Source organism: Apteryx mantelli, chromosome 3 (assembly GCF_036417845.1).
Source record: "Apteryx mantelli isolate bAptMan1 chromosome 3, bAptMan1.hap1, whole genome shotgun sequence".
NCBI lineage: Eukaryota > Metazoa > Chordata > Aves > Apterygiformes > Apterygidae > Apteryx > Apteryx mantelli.
The window spans coordinates 99,519,970-99,533,190 of NC_089980.1; the positions used below are offsets into that span (position 1 = coordinate 99,519,970).

The following is a 13,221-nucleotide window of genomic DNA, read 5'->3' on the forward strand; positions in this document are numbered from 1 at the left end:
TTGCCAACTTTTTAACTTCAATGACTACTTTTACCAGCTTACTAACTTACAGGCTAATCAAAAATTTGTTTGGAAACTCAGTTGTGTGGTGAGATTCCCCCCCCCCAAGCCCCATAGTTATATAACTGACAGGTCACTCACTGTATATCTTATTTCAGAAAGGTCAGCATTTGGAGCCATTCATCATGAACTTTATCAACTCCTGTGAATCTCCCAAGCCTAAACCAAGTAGGCCAGAACTTACCATTCTCAGTCCAACTTCTGAAAACAACAAGAAGGTACAGTAAATCTTCTTCCTTCTCCACTTTACAGAAGTGGAGAAAATTGACCTTAATCTGAAGATGCAAGGAATAAACTGAAAAAGCCATAAATAGAACAGCTTAACTATTTTTGTCTTATATTTTCATACAAGAGAAGGAATGGACATGCAGAGAACTTTCCCTTTTTCTTGTATACATCTTAGAGTGAATGAGTTTTTTGACTTGTTTTTTTTTAATTCTGATTGGATTTGGAGGTGAGGAAATGGAATAGAGAGCCTGGGAAATACTGAGAAAAGAAGAGGGAAAGCAAAGATGTAAAATGGGGAATGTTTTAATACCATAAGGCAACTTCCTTTTTGAAGAACTTCAGTGTTTAAAAGGGTTGTCAAAGGGCTATAAGCCAAAATTGTCAAAATGGTGGTACCTGTTTATCTGCCTTTAATGAAATGTTTGTGTACAGTTCATTGATGCCCGTTTTGTGTAATAAGTCTTAACTACAGTTGCGCTCTCTGACATTTTTACTGGCAAAGCCCAGTGCTTCCATTCTGACTTTTTAGCTCCTTTTAGTAAAAGGTAGTTCCCTTCTTAATCCACCTGCATTTGTGGCTAGAGCTTGGTAAACTTATTGGAAAAGCTTCCATTAGCTTCAAGGGCTTTAACGAGAGATTGGTCTTTAAATTTCTGTGTTACTGTTTTAGATCATTAATGTCTTTGTGGAATTCACAGAGGAGCATTAATGTTCCTGGACTAGGATTTTGGAAATCCAAGGTCCTTTTATTTCCCTGTTACAGAGTTGGAATGATTTTGGACCGGTCATTTAAGCTGTGTACGCTTGAGGTATAATATATTGCAAAAGAACACTCAGTACGATACACTTTTCCACTATGTCATTTGCTTTGAGAAGAGGAGTTGAAAGTGGACTAAGTCAGCTAGGACGCTTCAGTCTGAAAAAGTGATAAATCAGGGATATGTATGATCACAGTCTAAAGAATAATGCATAGCATGAGGACAAGGAGATAAAGATTATTTCCTGTCTCTTCCGGTGCAAGAATAGAGGGGCACTAAATGAAGCTGGTAGGAGCCAGGTTCAAAACAGAAGATGAGTGTTTTTGCAGTTGGTTAGTAGATCTGTGGAACTCCTTGCCAAAAGGTGACGTGAATACTAGAAGCTTAAACAACTGTGAGGTGAGACTGGACAAATTCACAAAAAGGAAATATATTCAGAGTGAATACCTACAGAGAAACTGCATGCAGCTCTTGAATTCTCTTGAGTTGAAAATAGTTGGAGGCTGGGCAAGTATTACTGGAAAGTACCTCATGTGCTTGCTCTCTTCTTGCTGTTACCCCAGCAGCCATTTATAGTTCTTGTTGATGATGGGCCATTGAAAAAATGGACCTTTTTATCTCCACCAGTACGGCTCTTTTTACAGTATTAAGACATTTACAAAATTTGCAACTGCAAGACTTTTATGCTGATTAAATACAATAGCAGTTAGATATATTAATTAGATTAGATTTCATGTTCTAAACCTGAAGTGTAAATTACTACAGCCAATATTGTAGTGTTAGTTTACCTGCGTGTGTGCGTGCGCACGCTTGCACATGCGTGTGCACACACAAAATTAGTAGACTGTATTTCAAGTCCTTTCTTACCTTGAACAGTTTTTTCAAGGTTGAGATACTCTGCTGTAGCTGTCTATTCAATGGAGTATAAGTGTATCAGTAGTTTTAAAAATCAGGTGTAGAGTTTTTGACTTGAGCTAGAAACAGTGCATGCATAATTCTTCAGATGTTTTTTATAAAACAGCGGACAGCTACAGCATAGTATGAACAATCAGTTAATTTTCTACTATACTGATAATCTGCTAAGAAGTACTAACATTAGTATTTTAATGCATTTACCATACTTAAAGAAAATGAGCAGCAAGCTTTGCACTTTGACAAGTTCCTATGAAAACAGAGTTCTTTGCTTGAAAGAATTCTTTAAAAGATCAAAAATAATTGTTTAAAGTGGTGTTCAAAACCATTTTGGATTTGTAAAAGATTTAAAAAAAAACTATATGGCATTGCTCAATTAAAATATAAACTCGTTCTCTGAAGCATCAGTATGTTATTCTCGTAAAAGAACACGAGCAGAAATTCCGGCTCTGAAATGAGGTCTTGCCAATTTTTTTCAGCCTTGGTGATCCCAGGAAAGAAAACAACTGTCCACGCTGCAGTTTTCACTTTGGAATTCTGAGGTTTTTTAGACTAAGTTTAGATCTTTACTAGCTTGGCTTATGTTTTCCATACCTCATTTTCAGAAATAGTGTTGTGGGGGAAACTCCTAATCACCACTGACTGACTCACTGTGCATGTATGCACTCCACTGGAGACATGGTTTGCACAGTCTGAGTCAAGACGTATTCCCAGCAATGTTGGCAAACCTGTAGTATGTGCTTATGTCATGTAACATATGTTTTTGTGCAGAGGACCTAAAAAGATGAGGCTAACTCTAGCTCATCTATTCCTTCTGACCGTCTATTGCAAGAGTTGAAGTTCACTGTTTTTTTAAACAACTTTATCCTAGTTTCATAGTTTATGAATAACTAATTGGTTCTATGTGTATCTTAGAATTTCTTAAGAAATCTTTGTTTGTTATGGGACTTATTTGCTTTAAATACAAGGAAAGCTTCAACCTTTAGTATATCCTACAGAGATATGTTTATTATTTAATGATGGGCACTCAAGACACTTTGCTTTGATGCTGGAAGACAGTGCTATGATCCAGATACTCAGTATTCTTAGATCTGTTTATGCTCAAATTACACTACAAATTTTGACCAGCAGAGGTGTGTATGTACAAGGCATTGATGGGCTGACTGCTGTCTCATGAAGTTGCCATCTCTCGGTTCAGGCAGCGCACACACAGTCACAACCACAGTAATTATCAGAAGCCTGATAACCCAAGTTATGCTGTGTTCTGCCCTCTACTGAGTGTTCCCATGCACGCTGTGAAATTCAGCCTTCTTGCCGATCCATTGGGGTGTTTGTGCCTCCTTTGGAAGCCAATTTTCTCTTTCCCAAGTCATGCCATGCTTGGGAAAAACTTTGTGCCATGCACCAGCGCACCATCCCATTTACGCTTTGTCACTTCTTGGATTTGATTTGTAAGCCACGCTGGTTTCATCTGCCTTACCATTTCAGTTCGGATAGGGGTGCATTTTGGAAGCAAATCTCCTGAGCATCTCCACTTACCTCTTGATTCATATCAGAGAGCTGTTTTGGAGCTTATGAACTGAGTTTCCTTCAGATGGAACTAAAATAGAAAATGCTCTCTAGGGATGCAGGCACTAAGGGATGTTCAGTCCAAAGGACCAGACCAAAGCTAAACTGAGGTAACCCCCTACCCCCCAAAAAGGAAAAAAAAAAATTCATGTAGCATAGACTTCAGGTCCTCAGTCTGCAGTTTCACTCCTATTGTACCATGTTACTTATTAGTGATTATATAAGCACTGTGCAGTAGCCCTAAATGGATCCTTCAGGGTCATCTGCCTAGTCATCCATTCCCAATAGTCAGTGATGGATATGTGTGCAAAATTTTTGTACCAATAATGACGTTGTGTGAGTTACCTGTATGGAGCCAGTGAATATATATGACAGGCAGTGCAAAAAAAGGAGATAGAAGATGGATGAGGTTGCAGCACAACTGTTCTTTGTAGATGCTGAAAAAGCAGGCAAGGCAGGGCATTGATATGCTGGCTACTTTTTCTCTAAGTGCCCATCTCTGAGAAGAACATGTAATCTCATAGCAAAAGTATTGTTGACCACAGAATTTTTGTCAAATGCTGGAGTAGATTTTCAGCTGATACTTGTATTGCCACTTGTAATCCCATATACCTAATCTGACACAGATCTGTTTACTCCAGTATCAACGTGCTGGAATCTGTTAAGAGTGCTTAGTGCTCAGTGTACGTTGCTGGGCTCCTGCACTGCCAGCTCTATCGCCATGAACAGAGTACACCCAGGCGAGCTCTTCATTAACAGGCTGGCTAAAAAATGCCTGAAAGTCTGTCGGGGCAGATGAAAGCTCCAAGTTTAATCAGAAATGTGCCTACTTCTCTGACTGAAGGAATTTTTGCACGCTTCTTCCTTTTGAATGTTCCTGGTATATTGGTGGAAAGACTTAGTTACAAATGCTTAATGAGTGTGGGTAGCCAATCTCAGTACAGCCAATAGCAATTGGATTTTATCCTGTATTAGCTTCACCAGATAGAAAGACTTGCCAACCTTGCTGGTAAAATACAACACCCCCCCCTCCCCCCCCAGTAGCTGCCCCATCTAAGGGCACCGACGAGACTTCTGTCTTTCCTCAGCTCTGTTTCTATTCGGATTATCTGTAAACAGCTAGTCTTAGAACATACTTTTGCCAGGCTCGCGAGAACAGTCAGGAGTTTTTGGCTGATGCATACATTGACAAAATATGCGTACAAAGGCGTTGTTCCATTGGCTTGCAATGGCCTGTCAACAGCAATAGGAGCGGTTTTTGAACCACTGACAGTATAGTATATATTTATCCATAGTTATGTGGAGCAAAGCACAGTTGCTTTCCTATACACTAACTGATGTGGTTCAGACATTACATAAACTCTTTCTTCTTACCATTTTGGTATAGTCTTCTGTATTTTAGTGCAAGTGAGCAGAAAAAGAATTGGAATATTCATTCTTTTGGCTATGGATATTGTTCAGAATTATATTGTTCCTGTGCAGTTCACACCTACTACAGAATGTGTGTGTGTCGATTTGTGCATATGCACTTACTGCAAGTTGAGTAACTGTCTTTTTTTCTATTAGACACTTGCTGTGAGAACACAGGTTTATTTTTTTAGCTTCTTCCATTGAGGTAGAATAGTCAGTCTGTTGTACAACAGTTTTCTTCGGTCTTTTTCTTTGTGTTTTCTTAATGTTGGTCTTTTTCTTAAGGTTTCTTTTGTGTTTTATTAATTTCAAGAGCTTGACTTCCATTATTAGCCAGTACCTTTACATGGAATTTCCCCTCCTGAAAGCCATTTTAAAAATATTTCAGAGTTATAATCACAGTTCCTGTTTACTCTTAAAGATCTTGGTATTGATAACATGGGAGTTTGTCTTGCTTGTCTTTTTTAGTGTAATTACAACAGTGAGCATTATATCATGTCTCAAATTTTAAAATGAGCAGAAACATTTAAAACAAACATTTAAACATTGGCATTTAAAAATTTAAAAACATTTAAAGGCAAAATCATGTGCTTATATTTATCTAAATTACTGAGTATAATCTCCACTCTTGTACTATATATCCAATTTTTTTTCACTTTCCTCTGAGCTGAAAAACTGGAAAGTACAAAATATTAGAGATGTAATGTCTCATTGTGTTGTGGCTGCTGCATGCTTCCAACGTGCATTGTTAGTGACTGTAGAGTACACACTTACACTGGAACAGTACAAAGTATATGCTTTATAAAAAGTGTTCAGGCTCAGTAACCTTGGCAGAAATTGATGAACTGTTGCTTTCTGAAATGCCATGTGCAAGAGAGAACAAGCTTTCAAAGCCTGTCAAAGAACAAGGAACCATTATACTTAAGGTGCAAGACATTATCTGTGTGCAGAGGTACATACCATATTCGAAAGATATTTAAACCACTCCTAGTTTGCAGTGAGAGTTAAAATAACTTCTGGAGATCAAAAAGCTTTACCCTAAGATAGTCATCTTATTTTTTATACATCACCCGTTGGACTGCTGTTAATGATTTAATTTGGGTTGTATGGACTCTGAAACTTTATCTACATTGTACAATGGGTTACTTTGAGTTGTCACAGTATGCATCACCTTTGTCAGCTTGTGAGGGTATCTAAAGAATCAGTGACACTTGTTTAAGTCCCACTAATTCAACTACAATCTTCCAATGTCCTAGCTTCAGTACTGAGGGGGTGTGTAGACTTCAGTTTACATAGCATTCTTTAAACAACATACCAGGCAAACTTGCATACAGTAGGCATGATTAATTATCTCTTCTTTTTTGGCTTTGTTACTTTCCTGGATACCAGTCAGCAACTAATACATTAACCATATTTGCTCCTTCATGTAATTTATGTAATAGCTTAGTATTGTTTGATCTGAGTGAACTTTGTAAAAATAATGCCAGTAATTCAGTGCTTACAAAAGAGGGGGGCCTAAAGAAGTGCAAGTCAAAACCTGAGTGATGTCAGATTTCCTAGTCCAATTTTTCCTGAAAATGGAGAGCATTCTGCTTAGACACTTGCATGATTTAGAGCCTGTTGTGATGCAGATGTTTTATGGCTTTATCTCTTACAGAGAGAATTACACTTTTCAAAGTAAACCAGGTATAAGTAAATTACTAGTCGTTCCTTGGAACTATTTTTAAATTGGGAGTGCTACAGAAAATTCTTTTCTGTGTGATTAGGAGTCTTCTCAGTCTAGGCAATACTGTAATTACATTGTTTTCGCTTCTGGCCCTGGGATATTTTTTGTTAGGAGCTTGGCATAAACTCTTAAGCTTTTTTCCATAATATATCAGTTTTTTGCATAAATTCTTTCCGATCCTTAGATGCTCCATTTTGAGGAAAATATAAAATAAGCTAATTGCTGCTGTTGGGGATTGATGAGTCTGGAGGGTTTCAGGGCTCAGAGGATTCCTCCTTTCCAACTGCCAGAGCCCACAGTTTGGGGTGCGGGGATAACTGCCGTTGGGTATTGGATTCATTACAGGATGCAAAGGAAGAACATCTTGGGATTGTACAAGACTTATAATGTGAAGTTTAGAGGAAGAACCAAAGACAGGGAAAGGGAGAAATCAAGGTGGGTTGGGAGCAACAGGTAAATAAAAAGATAACAGGGGCTGGTTGCAAGTAACCAGGCTGCTGGTCAGTACGCTTGTCTGGCCATGCCCTGCGCCTGATCCCCCCCAGCCTGTCCTGTCTTCTCATTAAACTCTGTTTCTACTTGTTTTCCTGGGTGTGGGGCTCTCTCCTGTGTGCATGTGTGTCTGGAGGTCTAAGTGCCAGCCACTGGCATGGGGGACCATGGGTCAAAGGGGCCCGTGTGCCTGGGGCGCCCACCACCAGAGAGACGGGGTGAGCGAGGGGTCTGTATGTGCCAGCCCCTGGCCAGGGGCCATGAGCCCAGAGTGCCAGCAGCTGGAGAGCCTGGAGGAAGCGTGTGTTGTGTGGCACGTGCGTCAGCGTGTGAGCGCTAGCAAACACCGAGCCAGGCTGGCCGACGAGTAGGATAAATGGCTTGGGAGCCAGGTATCGAAGCAGCTGTAGATCTGGGCCAGGTACTGCGAGAGCAGAGGGCCTGTGAGTGGCTCCCAGAGGGTCCAGGAGGTGCAGCCAGCTACCGGGGGGACCGCGGGGCCTGGGGGTTGGCAACTGGTGGAGCCATAAGTCTGGACCAGCTACCAGAGATCCACCTGTCTGCGGGTCTGTGCGTGAGGCACAGAGAGACCAGTGGTCCGGGGCAGCTACTGCTACTGACTCAGGTTTTGATTTGCACTTCTTTAGGCTCTCCCTTTTGCAAGCACTGAATTACTGCATAACTTCAGCCAGTGACTGGAGGGATCCATATTTGTATATATGTGTATATGTACCTATATGTATACATATTCCACTGGGCTTTCATCCTGATCAACCAGAGAGGGGAACAGGATGAGGCCATTGGTGGTATCTGTATTTGCATGAGTTGATCTGTCTGTGTTGATCTGTGTGGCCAGCTGTGTGTGTAGGTATTTGTGTGTGTGCTGTGCGTGTGCCTATTGGGAACACATGCTCAGCCTTGCTACCAGCTGGACACACTTATCTGTGACCTCCTTCACTGAGTTGGAGAAAAGATCAGCGGGATTTTTTTGTTTGAATTTTGTGGTCTAGAGGAATAAATAGATTCAGCACATTAAAGCTTGCTAAAATCAGTAATTCCTGTATATATTAAAACTAAACCTATGAGAAGCAAAAGTACATCTGTCCATCATTAGTACTAGGAAAAGACTTTAATTTCTCTGGAAAAATGAAAAGACACCCAGAACTTTGGTAACTTAGGATGCATAAAGCTTTTGTTATAAACAGTCAAGCTCAGGAAAAGTTTTTTTGTTTTTTTTGTTTGTGTTTTTTTTCGTGTATAAAAGTTGAAATGCTTTGTCTAGAACCTGATGTATTTATTTCAAAATGGAAACCAACAGGATATTTTAGGAAAGCTTGGATGTCATGACTTAGGGCTGACAAGGACTCGGGTCCGTTATACCCCTCATTAACAGAACAGGGTACATCGAAGGAATCAAAGCCTATAATAAAGGAGTCTATATGGGTGAAGATGACGGTATCAAAAGGGCTTATGAATTAATGTCTCTGTAGCACTGCTGCTGCATTCGGAATGCAGGTATTTTGATTGCTGGGTATCTTGACAACATCTGACAATTTTTTTCTCTGTGGAAAGTGAACAGCTTCTTTAAAAAAAAAAAAATTAATATAATGGAAAACCCATTAGTTCTTTGAAAGTTCTCTGAAAAAAATCTTAGCTATTTCTAATTAAAAAAAAACTGCTGTTATTCTTTTGCCTTTGAATGCAATGGTTTCAGTATTACATTTCTGTTTTTAGCTTTTCAATGATCTATTCAAGAACAATGCAAACCGTTCTGAGAACACAGAAAGACGACAAAATCAGAACTACTTTATGGAAATGATGACTGTAGAAGGAGTCTATGACTACTTAATGTTTGTTGGTAAGAAGTGATTTTTCTTAATTATTTTTATATTTCATGGCAAATATGAAGTTCAGGTTCTTTGGTAAGAAATAAAATTCTATTGTAGCACTCTTGTATATTGTTAAGCTTGCAAGTGCTGAACTATATAAGTTAGGAACATAGTCATTCTTTAAAAGATATTATTGCTGTGCTAAGATGCTATTTTCTTATATACCTTTCTGCGTCTCAGAGTATGAACTTATGGGCATAGAGGTCCCTTCCCTTCTCCTGTGTGCCTAGGCTGCTTGTACACTCTGGACACCAATTACCAAATATTTCCTTTACTGTTTTTATTAAGTAAGCTGGAACATTGTGCATTTTTCAGAGTTGCACAAATAATAAAAATACTATTCGCTTGTTTGCATTTTTTTTTTTTTTTTTTGAATAAGTGATTCCTTTGTCATTACTGTTAGGAGAATCTTGTAAATGTGTGTGTTACCGTAACTTTGCAGGTAGGGTAGTTTTTCGCATTCCTGACTGGCTGCATCACCTCTTGATGGGAGGAAGAATTCTTTTCAAAAACACATTGGAACTGTACACAGACTATTATCTGCATTATAAGTTAGAACAACTATTTCAGGAGCACCGTTTGGTTTCTTTGATAACACTGCTGAGAGGTTAGTAAAGGTTACATCTTTGCTGTAAATGTGCTGCTTTTGTTTGATATTTTGAAATCCCTTCTGGTTTTGGAGAGTTTCCAGGTACTCTCCAAACTTCATAATACTTAACTAAAGCCAAGGTAGTTCTAGAAATCAAGTAGACAAAAAAATCCCAAAAGTTCAAGCTGCTGAAGGATGTTAGCCGTGCTGTCTGTTAATGATGACTTACTAGAGAATAAAGGATTGTGAACAGTAATTTGCTAAGGTTTGCAGAGGACAAGAAAAAGAGAATAAGGGTTGTTCAGTAGAGCAAATGTTTCATGCTTTCTTTAAATTGATTTTCATTTGCACCTTGCATCACAGTCTTACTCTTTTGAGTGTTTTTGACCTTCAAATAAGGGAAGGGGAAGGAGATGAAAAATGACCTCACCTCACAACTGTAAAGAAACACTTATCTGACCACAGTCTAAACTAAATAGCACATCCGGTCAGAGCTCTAGAACCAAGACCAGCTCTGACCATTTCAATCCAAAAAGAGATTTTGTGAAAGGTAAACAAATAAATAAATAAAAATAAAAAGGAAAGGAGTAAGCTTTTAGTGCCTAATAACAAAATTGAGTGCCTAATGTTTCTAATGAACAACAATTTTTGATTTTTCAGTCTTAGGTGAATCTGAAATTTTTGACAATTCCAGACAGTGCTTTAGGGTAAGGTATAATTACTCCTTATACCTCTGGAAGTGCAAGGGAATTTGTAAGTAAAGAGACTATAACTAACATAAAGTAGGATTGAATCAAACCTGTAAGATAATGCTTTAAAAATAGAGAAAGAATGGAAACAAATTGGCAAAAAGATTATTGTCCCCCAAACAGGGGGATATTCTGGATTTGATCTGGCTAATGTGATCAAAAGACATGAGACTATTAACTGGTGAGACTAGAATTTACCTCCAGTTAGGCTCATATGGAGAAGAAGCTCAACTTCGAAGCCATAATCCAAAACAGTTTTTATATATGATATATATAGCTGCCTAAAGACAGTTTCTTCAATGTCTCTTTGCAGATGCCGTGTTCTGTGAGAATACTGAACCTCGCTCTCTCCAGGATAAACAGAAGCGCGCAAAGCAGACTTTTGAAGAAATGATGAGATACATTCCAGGTTCTGTATTTCATGACTTTTCATATGAGTATGGTTAATTGTTCAAGCAGACACATAGTCCAAATGAAGCAATGTTAGCTTTCTAAATCAAATAATACTTTATACTGCTGAGGTTTTAGAGATGACTAAAATACTGCTACTTATGTGTTTAAAAAAAAAAAAAAAGCAAGATTTCAGTTTGTCCTGTAATTAACTGTTGCTGAGTAAGGTTGTAGTGCAGTGATTAACAAAAATATGTTGAAAAGCAAGAGCTCTAGAAATGTACTTAAAACCATGATTTGTTCATCTTTAGTATGCACCTAAATTTTATAGTTTACCTGGATGAAGATGAAGGCTGAGTTTAAAAAAAAAAAAAAAAAAAAAAGTGGTGGTGGTAGGGGGAGATTGGGGAGGGGCACAGAAATACTGTGAAGCCAGCAGCTTAACCTGAGCTCTGCTTACACTTTATAACTTAGGGAAAAGGGGCCCAGGTTATTCCACATTATTCAGAAAGTAATTAAAAAAATCCCAGCTTATAGTTTATTAAACAAAGCAAAAGGACAATAAGTTGATATTTTAAAAAATGTAATAATGACTTAGCTATGCAGCCGTGAAATAAAAAAAGGGGAAAGAGGAGGAAAAAACTTGTATTTGGTTTACCAAATGTATGTCCGTTTTACCAAATGAGTGTTTTTACCACTTAAGGAGGATAAAATTTTAACTATTTTCTTTTAAAACATTTGTTTATTTATTACTGGTGTTCAAGAAAAATGCACTGAAATGGAATTATGGAGTTATTTTTATGTCTACTCAAACCAGCTGCTATACTATAGCTGCATAGTATAGCTGCTTTGCAGTGCTTCCTAATGACTTGTGTATCTGTTGGTGATATCTCATCTAGATTTAATAGGCAAGTGCATTGGGGAAGAGGCTAAATATGAAGGCATCAGGCTTCTGTTTGATGGAATGCAGCAACCAGTGCTCAACAAACAGGTAACTTGCCACACTTGAGAAACTTGCATTTGGCACAGTATTTGATAAAGGAGCAAGTTCTCATTCAGAGTAAAAAAATAAAAAGCAATAGCGTTGCCTTAGTGTTCTTAATGGCTGACTAAGACTCTTCTCTAACATTTACTTTATTTTGTTTTAGTTAACTTATGTTCTATTGGACATTGGGATTCAAGAACTCTTTCCAGAGCTCAGTAAGGTATGTGCGAAGACCAAGAGTTGTAGATAAATTCTTCAAGCTACTAGTGACTCTGGTCATTGGTGCATTTTTGCTCTTGATTCCTTGTAATAAGTTTAATTTTTTTGGAGAATTTGTATTTCACTAATCTGTTGAAATCTTTGAAATTTGAATTATTTACATTTTTGCTGCTAATGAAGTTTTTCCAGATCCATTTAGGCCCATTTGTCTAACATGTCCTCAGGCTGGGGTTCAGAGCCAGTACCCTCCAGCAGAATTGGGCAGAGAGCAATCAGTTGTCAGGATGGCTGTGCCTTTCTTTTTGATTGATTACCTGCATTCTATTTCCTGCATTTGTTGTCTTTAGAAGGTAAATTCTGCACACAAATTTCAGGTTGAGCTTCAGGATTTTTCTTGAATATATTTCGCAGGGGGTTTCTTCACTAAATTTGGTCACCGCAATGTTAACATTCTCTATCCAGATAAAGGAGAAAGAATTCACATGCTATATAAATGCTTATTGTGTACATTATCCATCAGATATTTGTACTTATATACATAAAACCTTCATAAAGTTTTTCATGGTAAGTTTGCAGTTTAGTTTTCATGGTAAGCAGGAAATGTTTGCTACCTAACCAGACATTAAAAAAAAAAACCTTCACTTATGATTCACTTATGATTTTCTTTGCACTGCTTCTTCAGCAACAGAAATAGTAATGGGAGAAATGAAAAATTTTCTGTTGGTGGGGATGTCAGCCTGCTTTCCACAGGGATAAGAATGGGATGTACAAGATGATTTTCAAGAATGCTTTTTGAAGCATTGTCATGTGTTCAAAAAACTACAATACTGATATTTTGTTCTTGAAAAGATGGTATGAAATGGTCAAAAACCAAAGCTTTAAGTATGTTTTAAGAATTTGCATGTTTTATAAAGATGCTTCTAGATAATGTCATGTGGTAGCCATTTATCTGTTCTTATTAGCTGTTACTCATTAGATCTGACGTCTTGAAGTTATATTGGCTACACTTATCATTATGGATATACAGCAGATCATTTCAGATGTGCTGTATATAACTGCAGCCTGCATAAGTATACAGGTTCTAAGGATAAGAGGTGGAAGACATTATTATATAAATTTTGCTTGTGATACAATATACAGCCACTCTCTTGGAAGCCTGTTCAGACGAGATAAAAGGAAAAGGGACAGCCGAGACAGGAAAAGCATTCCTAGCAGAGGAAGGAAAGAAATACCGTTGAAAAATAC

General features: G+C 38.0%; 1 protein-coding gene across 6 annotated transcripts in view; it reads left to right on the forward strand.

The window, feature by feature from the left end:
- SNX14 (sorting nexin 14) overlaps positions 1-13,221 on the forward strand; it is a 61,484-nt gene that overhangs the window by 47,377 nt on the left and 886 nt on the right. For 5 of the 6 annotated variants that reach the window (XM_067294031.1, XM_067294029.1, XM_067294030.1 and 2 more), the window contains 6 exons: positions 159-278; positions 8,890-9,013; positions 9,487-9,651; positions 10,696-10,791; positions 11,672-11,763; positions 11,921-11,977. In XM_067294031.1, coding sequence (XP_067150132.1) covers positions 159-278; positions 8,890-9,013; positions 9,487-9,651; positions 10,696-10,791; positions 11,672-11,763; positions 11,921-11,977 — 654 coding nt within the window. The remainder of the gene's footprint in view (positions 1-158; positions 279-8,889; positions 9,014-9,486; positions 9,652-10,695; positions 10,792-11,671; positions 11,764-11,920; positions 11,978-13,221) is intronic. The other variant, XM_067294032.1, reaches the window with a different exon arrangement.